The sequence below is a fragment of the Hyposmocoma kahamanoa genome, unplaced genomic scaffold (genome assembly GCF_003589595.1).
Source record: "Hyposmocoma kahamanoa isolate Upper Pololo Valley unplaced genomic scaffold, ASM358959v1 202, whole genome shotgun sequence".
Classification (NCBI taxonomy): Eukaryota; Metazoa; Arthropoda; class Insecta; order Lepidoptera; family Cosmopterigidae; genus Hyposmocoma; species Hyposmocoma kahamanoa.
In genome coordinates, this window is record NW_020653726.1 from 10,701,848 (window position 1) to 10,711,227 (window position 9,380).

Below are 9,380 nucleotides of genomic sequence, written 5' to 3' on the forward strand. Positions count from 1 at the left end.
ACAGATAGTCAAGAATAAATACACTTTAGACAATAACAGTTTCCCAAAGTGGTCCCTACCGCCAAAGTAGGCGCTGAAGAGTCCTAGGGTACCTAGTGGCCTCGGCAGCAATTGGGGGGGCGTTGATGCTACCACGGAGCGCTACCGCATTTCAAAAAGAAAGCTTGAATTATCTATATAAACTGTACTACAAAAATACATTTTTTTTTCCTGGTGATCTTTTGTGTTAAGTCATTATAAAAACACGTGTTTTCGTTTATTTTTTTGTGGTGGTGGGCGTTGAAATTTTTTTATCTTGTTTAAGTGGGCGGTGAGCATTGACTTACAATTATATGGACGTCGGATCCGCGCTAAAAAGTGTCCGAACTTATAGGGCTTTAAAATTGTATGCAGAGCGTCATTCACGCTTTAGTCTTCGTTTATTTGACTGACAGCGAAGCAAGCAAAATTAGACAGTACTGCGATGACATTACAATTTAAATTCAACGTTTTAGCTTTTTCATATTCCTTTACATGTCACTATGTTTAAATAGGTTGACTTGGGACATTTTTTTCGTGGTTTTTGTATTAGACCCGTCGTCCATTTATTTGTTAGTCAATGGCGGTGAGTCAAAAAGTTTTGGGAACCTATGCTTTAGACCGATCTTTTGATTAGCGGCGTATCTACAGTTAAATTTTAATCTTGTGTCAAGCTTAACGTACTCTTGATCCTGTCCTAATACCATTGTTAAATAAATTATATATAAGTAAGTACATTGAATAAATTATATATCAAATTTTTAGCAATCTGGACGACAATGTTATGTGATGAAAGTAACGATGAAGACGATATGGAATGGTTAGATTTCTATGCTGAAAATGGAACTATTTACATCTTGAACTTCTCTACAATACCTGATGAAGGCAGGGGAATGTTCTTTGGAAGTGCATATTTCAGTTTATACACTCGGTAAGTTTCTCTACGTACGACATGTACTTATAACATATCAAGATAATAAGCGCCAAGCACAAAAAATATTGCTTAAAATATATTTATTAAATAACGTAATGTTTCGGGCAATAAAAAAATATGTTTTTACAATATTGTTATTTGCTGTTCTCTCTTACTGGATCTCTAAAAAATATTAAAGTCCGAAAAAAATTAATTTATTAACAAAATTGCACTTTTATAGAAATAATCCAACATATCCAGAAATGTTAGATGTTCCAGAGGACGGTGGCCCTATAAACAGTTCTTATTACAACGCTAACAACAACTTAAAAGTTATCACACACGGCTGGATTTCGAGTGATAAAACAGAATGGCTTCAGAATATCAGGGATAACTATCTGCAGACACACGATTATAACGTCATTACAGTAGACTGGAGCGAAATCGCTGCAAACCCCAGTTACGTGTGGCCTGCACTTAGCACCAGATACGTGGGTAAACGAGTCGCTAAATTACTGGACTCAATTAAGAAAACTTACAACGTAACGGGCAGAAATATGCACTTAATCGGACATAGTTTGGGGGCACAAGTTATGGGCTACGCAGGAATGTTCTCAGAGCAACCAATAAGCAGGGTGACAGGTATGGTTTTTAAATCTAAAGTTCCCTAAAGCATTTAAAACATTTATTTTCACACACATAACAAAATAATAATGATTTATAGAAATTAGAATAAAAAAAATTATGGAACATACAAAAATAATTATAATTAAAAATATATATGTAAAATCAAAATAAAAGGAATGAAGTATGTATGTGATGGACACAAGCTCAGGAAAATGTTGAAATCATTTTGCAATGATTTTAACTCGACGCAGCCAAGGAGCTGCCTTGGCTGCTACGTGGTCAATCACACAAATCACACAAATCGCAAACAAACATCAAATGAAGATATCCAAAATACTAATAATAATGATAATATAATAATTTTTTAGACCTTGGGAGAAGCGAGTCTAAAATATATATATAAATAAAGATAATAAACAAATTAAAATAATGATGATAATAATAATAGACCATTCGTAGGGATTTACTAAAGCTTTATTAAATAGGACTGGATCCTGCACGACCGCTTTTCGAGTTTCCGTACATGCCATCAAGTTGTCGTTTAGAAAAAAGCGACGCAGAGTTCGTAGATATTATTCACACATGCGGAGGAGTGTACGGCTACCGAATGAGTCACGGACACGCTGACTTTTATCCAAATGGCGGTCGCCCTGCGCAACCTGGATGTGATGGACCTCGGCCAATGATTCGTAAGCTCTTTCTCAGTGTCATTCTGGTGTTTGACTGACAATAACTTATTTATAGCGTGTAATTCATTCGTGAAGTTCAAAAATATACATAATATGTTAAGTGCGAGAATCTGTCTCTATTTACGAGACTGCTTTACTACTTACCATACTAAGGGTCCTATTCTAGAATTCTACTCAATGCTCAAGTCAGGATATGAGTATGGTTTAAAGCACTCGAAATCATACTCAAGTCCCTGCCATTAGGGTCGCATTTCCAGTGCTTGTGTTGCCAGTGCAATCCTGACTTGAGTATTGAATAGAGTTCTAGAATACGACCCTTAGGTAGAACTCTACTCAATGCTCAAGTCAGGATTTCAGCAGACTTGAGTATGATTTCAAGCACTGGAAATACGAACCTAATGGCAAGGACTTGAGTTTGATTTCTAGTGCTTTGAATCATACTCAAGTCCTGACTTGAGCATTGAGTAGAGTTCTAGAATACGACCCCACCTGCTAGACTTGTGCCTGATCGGTCCTTAGCGGAAGCGATCCTAGTTAGTTCAATCGGTCAACTGAACTAGGTCGGTCTTCTAGTCATTTAGTTCCTTAGTTAGTTAGTTCGTCTTGTCCTGGCTCGGACATTAAACGAAAACGCTCCAAACTAGTAATTTTATTCACACGAACTACTACGGACTTCTAGTATTATGAGGTCAATACTACACTGTACTAAATATTTAAAAATACATTTTGTATGGAATCGGTACTATTTGATTTTCCTTCATATTTTACAGGTTTAAAGACTGTCATTTTAACTAAATATCCTTTAATTATATTTTTATTGAATTGATATTCAATTATTTTTTGTGAAATTACTCCACTAGTTTGTTATAATTATTAATACAAAGATCGAACACTCAGAAAAAAATTCCTTCCGGTCGGATTCGAACCGACGCACAGTGTCTCGTCTAGTACAAGCTAGCGGGACAAAATTATTTTTTGAGTTATTTTAAATGTTTATGTATATTGCAGGTATATTATGCTATTTTAAGCTAAAAAAAGTGGAAACCTGTGTACTGTAATGTGTGTAGACCCTACAATGGTGATGGCCTCACCACCTGATACGTAAGGTCACCAATTACGCGGTGAAATGTGGGTGATAGCTCTGTAATTAGGTGCCTCTGCCTTCTTCACATGCCTGTAAGGCACGAGGGTATTATTCTTTTATTATATAAAAGTATTAGGACATAGAAAAACTAAAAATAAATTTAAAAAATCATAAATGTTTATTACACGTTACCAATGACGTGTTCGGTAGGTATTTATTTACAATTTTTATATTTACACAATTAAATTAAATCAACGAACAATACAATAACAACAAAAATTATATTTCAGTAGTAAGTAACAAAATTGACACGTATAATAATAAATGTGCATTATATAACTAAAACACCTATAGTAAAATACTCTACAACTACATATTAAAACTATATTAAAAATAATTAATTACAATAATAAACAAGACCTAATTTATCTAATCTAAATGTAAAGACATTACAAAAATATTTAATGCTCATCGTCAGATGATTCCTCATCATTACTTTCCAATTCGGTAGAGTCTTACAACACGTAATCCTCCTCATCAATTTCGCGAACTGATGATAACTGGGATGGTAAGGAAGGTGGTATAATCAACTGCAGAACCTCCGCTGGCAAAGCAGTAATCTTCTTTCTCGGTAACTCTCTAAATGTGTTGATTACAGGATCGGACGTACTTAGGAGCATTCTCAAAAGATCTGTATTCGTGGCAATACGTGACCGCTTCCTAGTGTGTCGCTCACGGAATCTACGGCAATCTTTATTTCTTGCCTCCTGGATTTCTTCGGAAAGCTGACCAATAGGAAGAAGGCGAAAGCGAAAGAATTTAATTACTTCCGTACTGTGTACAAGAATATTATGCACAGGAACGGGCATGGTGTACCACGAATACAGATCAAGGTGTAATTTTCTTGTTTCAACGCAAAACTTTTCGAATTCTAAACAATTTATGTCGTATCCCGATGACAAAGGTCTTAAAATTATATGAAATCTTTTAATAAGACTCCAATAAGACGTCCAATCCTGTTATTTCGCTACTCAATTCAGCATTAGAAAAATATCTACGTGCTGTGTTTCCATCATTCGAGTTGCCATAACCAGGTTTTGGTTTATCCACTATAAGACCCATACGATCTTTAAACATTTTTTGGATCTCTTTTGAGCGGTGCTTTACTACAGCTTTATCGTTGTCTCCTCTGACTTGCCACTTTTTTATTTCTAAACGATAGGTAATGTGAAGCATACATTCAAAAGAGCGGATCCATGCATGAAAAGTGGATAAACCAATTTCATAGCGCTTTTTATTGCTGGGATAGTTCCTCGACTCCTCGTTCATAGTAGACGGAGTAGCACCGCAAATATAACACTTTTGTGTTGAACGTGTGTCCGTTAAAGCGTTACACACTTTACCAACAGTCATCGTCAACAATAAGTCGTGTGTAACAAAGATTTGAGATCCATCAACGTTACATAATGTTGGAAGAAGCTGACTTATTTCATGTAAAATTTTAGTAGTTTCTTCTTTCGTAAACTCATTTATCTCCTTGGCAAAAATAAACCTGATAGGACGGCAATGTAAGGTTGAGGAAGGTTGTGGATTTTGCCAGATCACAGTTTCTCCGTCATGAAGTCTCAAGGGGACAAATGAGTATACAAACAGAAATTCGTCTGTAGTGCTGGTGTTCTCAAACCTCTGCTTATAAGTACTATGCCCCGAACTCCCATCACAACCCCATTTGCTTACCAACGTATACGATGAACGAGGTAACACACTTGTAAAAACTTCACATTGAGCTTCAACTAATCGTTCGGCCGTTTTATTCAAAATCGCCTGAAGTTTAATTTCGGTTCGAGATTCAGTGACCGTAATGTGTTCGTCAGAAGGACAAGAAACTTTGGATTTACCTAAACTGTAGAATGATGGATACACTTGATGTCCCGCCTTCATTGACCACTTCCTAGTTTGCGTATATGAGTGACAAGTAAATTTGGAGTCTACGTAATAAGCTAACGCTTCGTCCGGAGTTAACTGCCTACTTTGTTCAGAACACTTATTCTTTTTTGGACTTTCACCGACTCTTTAATTTGTTTAGCAACACTTCGGTGCCCTTCCTTCCTAGTAGCTAATTCCGCGGCTATAGTTAGCTCACTTGCACTCCGAATTTCTAAAAGATCTTCTACTCTAGGTCTCTTCGTGTTCAGCGATGAGTCGTCAAAAGACCCAAGTCCTAATGATGTTGAAGGCTGCGGCTGGTGTGTACATACATTCATTACTATTCCCGAAGCCTCGATCCAATTTTTATGTTTGGTTAAAAACACTTCTTTATTAGATTAAATGATGTCCACTTTTCATTTAGTATCGCGGAAAGTCTTGAGATTTTCATCTTCAGGTTTTTCAGTGATTCGTCAGAAGCGTTAGTGATATTATGTTTCTCACATATATAATCAAAAATGCGACTGTTTCTTGCCTTTTTCTCATGCCTCAGCCATTCTTCGAAAAATTCCAATTTCGTCAGAGTAATGACACGTTCTGAAAAAAGGACAATAATTTACTTGCGGGGCTTTTCGGGCTCTGAAATATATATGAATCTATGCCTGAAAGTTGTAAATATAATATACAGAAGTATCTAGATTTAAATATTTAAATATAAAAAATTGCAGTCCTTTAAAAAGTTAACAAATAAGGAGAAATATGCAGGATTTTTTTAAAGATATTCAAACTTATATTGCACCAAAAATATACATGACTTTTTAAAAAAAAATACGTGGTTATAGTGTACATACCGTCAACAGAATATTCCATCACAAAAAACACTAAAAAAAAAATTGAATATCAATTCAATAAAAATATAATTAATACAGTGAATAGCGACATCTCTCGCCAGCTGTAAAGGCACTAACTGGGTGATAAATCTTTCATTTAATACGAGTGCGATTTCGGCAAGGAGAGCATTGAGTTGGCAATTCTTTAACTTAAAGTGAGTTACAACTGCGATTGTCTTTCTTATATTTCATAAATAAGTTATGTTTTGTTTTATACCTTAAATAGTGTATCCAAGTGTTTTTTATTATATTTCTATTTGTGAGGATCTATAATTGGCTCTCAGTCGTTACTATTGTCATTTAAGTTAGTTTTAAGCTGTTGATCTTCCTGTTAGATAAATAAATAAATAAATAGATTTCTCATAGATGGCGCTACGACTAAATAGTCGTTGAAAAACCAAATACAAAGACACGACGCAAGCACATAGAAAAAATCGTGAGGGCCGTTGGTTCGTTCCGTGGCTTAGTTGGTATAGCGTCTACCACGGTATGCAAGAAGACGTCGGTTCGAATCCGACCGAATCGAAGGAATTTTTTTCTGAGTGTTCGATCTTTGCATTAATAATTATAAATAGCCTTTTTTTACAAAATATTAATTTTAGTTTAAATGGTGTGTTTAAAAATCAATATTTATGTACAACTATTTCATATACTTGTACATATAGGTTGATATTATACATACAGATACCTACCAAAAAATGTTACTTTTTGCAAGCTTGTATATAGGTGTTATACATAATATAGATACGAGCTGGGAACGTTCAATCGTGCAACCCACTTGAACTAAAAGTAGTGAAAGATCGCTATTTGTCCCGCTCGCACTTCTGTATAAAAGACAGGTGAACTCGTACTGAACTAAAAAGAACGATGAACTATTAAAACCGTGCAAGACGAACTAGTTCATGTAGGTCAGTTTAGGGAATATATTCTTAATAGTTCGTCGTTCCCGAACTCAAGCCTACTACCTGTCACATCGCTAGTTCTTCAAATGAGGGAACAATGATACACTTTATTGATTGCACATTTTAATCGATAATTAAGCACAAAAACTTGCTAAGGGCCAAGGTTGTAAACATTAGACTTACTCAATGACCGTAAATAATGAAAATGAGACGGAATGCAAACAATGAAATAAATTATTTTCATTTTCTCCTTTTTTCTATTATGTCTTCCTTTTTTTTCTATTAGGTGCGGATCTAATCGATTCTGTAAGTGAATTGACAATTGAATAAAGTAATAAACGAATTAATAATTAATAAAAAGAATCGCTATTTGTCACAATCGTGCAATCGTATAAACATATATATAATATATATATATAAACTTGACATAATAACGAATGAAATGTCGTGTTATAAATTTATTACAATTATTATTTACTTCCTGTAAATTAAAAAACCCAACCCAATATTATGTTCTTAGAACTTATAGGTAGGATTATGATCATCTAAAACAAAACAAAAAGAAATGTTTTTTTAAACGTGACATAGACGAACAGTCGCAATATAACTAAATTTTGTGATTAGACCTTAGCATCTGACGATGTTAGTCGAAAATGCAATAATTATACGTAACAGAAATTTCGATCTGCTAGTCACTCACCATACTAGACACGTACCGTACTGTATCTAAATATCTATGAAAACCTGTTAAGGCAATTAATTCATATGATTACGTAATGTTTTGTTTTAATATTTAGCTAATTGCAACTGAAAAGGAAGGGAGAAGGAAATTCAAAATACTTTAGCGTAAATCGGCGACATTTCGTTTTCGATTAATTTTCTACTTATATCTATGATGCTTCTAAAATGTATCTATGAATGAATGGTTTATGAATTAACTATTGGTAACTAAGCGTAAGATTTGCAATAGTCCTGTAATGCAGGTATATCGATTTAGAAATAAACTAATTTAAAGCTTTTTAGAAGCTTGTATTTTTTTTTTGTAATTTCGAACCGAAGGGTCTAAATCAAGTACACGTTTAATCTATATTACATTTATATGACTATATCGTACTGTTGCACCCTGTACATATTAACATTTATAGCAGCGATCTGACAGAATGTTTCCTTGAAATCGCGAAAATACTACTAACTTGATTGTTCTCCATTAATTCATGCAAGTATTAGAGTTAACGACTAATAAGGTGCCACCAAATTAGACGCCAGTAGAAGCACTCCAGTGGTGCGACCATAGTTATGCGCGACTATGGCATGACAAGAAGTGTGCGTAATTTTTAGTTCACTAATTGTAACTGCAAAAGTGGCGCACGCGAATCACGACAGTGGCGCTGCAACAACGCTTCTAAATATTGTGTGAAAATTATTAGTGCCGTAAACTACCATATCAGTTTGTACTTTTATTCCTGCCAACTTCAACCTGCTTATTGTTTTATAACCGAGAGATTTCAACGTGTTTTTATGTGACAGGGAAGCGATACATACACAAGCGGAAAACGTGATGAAAATTGGTAATTATTAATTACAGTGAAATTGCATTAACTATTACTGTCATACAAGTGGAGTTGTTCACTAATGAAGTTGTTGAACGTTACTACTTCGACTCAAATATTGCCTCTGTGTAATCGCCCGACAGGAAGTGAGAATTTTCATCAATTGTACGCATTGTTATCTAAGATTTTTAAAACGCGCCTATTTTCTGTGTCCAGGGAGAAATCGATTAGATCTCATGAAACTAAATTAAGGTGTTATGAGCCGAGCCCGAGTACAAATTTCTTTATATGTAGAACAAGCGATGTAACGGAGCGAATGTCATTTAATTAGGTACATACATAATTAATACATTCCGATTCAAACGCGGATTAAAAAAATATTTCGAGCGCGATACGTATTAAAATCTATAATGGCAACACGTTCTCCTGTAGCCAAAGTTTATAGATGTTTTGACTGAAAAATACTTATGTACTTTGCAGAAGGCTGTAGTCATGGGAAGGCATGTGAATATTACGGAGAATCTATAGTGGCAAACAGATTCACTGCATATCCTTGCGACAGTTACAAGAACTTTCAGGAAGGCAAATGCAAAAATGGCTCTACCAAAATGGGAGATCCGGCCTCTCCAGAAAGCCGAGGCGATTATTACCTGCACACGGAGGACAGCCAGGAAAACGAACAAAACGATGAAAATTGCAACTAAGCAATTAAAGGAATAAAGCACAAGTAAAACTAGTTTAACCATTTATTGTTATATGAATTTACAACTAGAATAAAATG

The 9,380-nt window shown here is 34.9% G+C and overlaps 1 protein-coding gene across 1 annotated transcript; it reads left to right on the forward strand.

The window, feature by feature from the left end:
- Positions 1 to 870: 870 nt before the first annotated feature.
- On the forward strand, positions 871 to 9,303 carry LOC113227123 (pancreatic triacylglycerol lipase-like). The gene is made up of 4 exons (XM_026460000.1): positions 871 to 949; positions 1,202 to 1,573; positions 2,044 to 2,247; positions 9,080 to 9,303. Exons 1-4 carry the CDS (start codon positions 898 to 900, stop codon positions 9,301 to 9,303), a joined length of 852 nt encoding a protein of 283 aa, XP_026315785.1. The 5' UTR covers positions 871 to 897.
- The last annotated feature ends 77 nt before the right edge of the window (positions 9,304 to 9,380 follow it).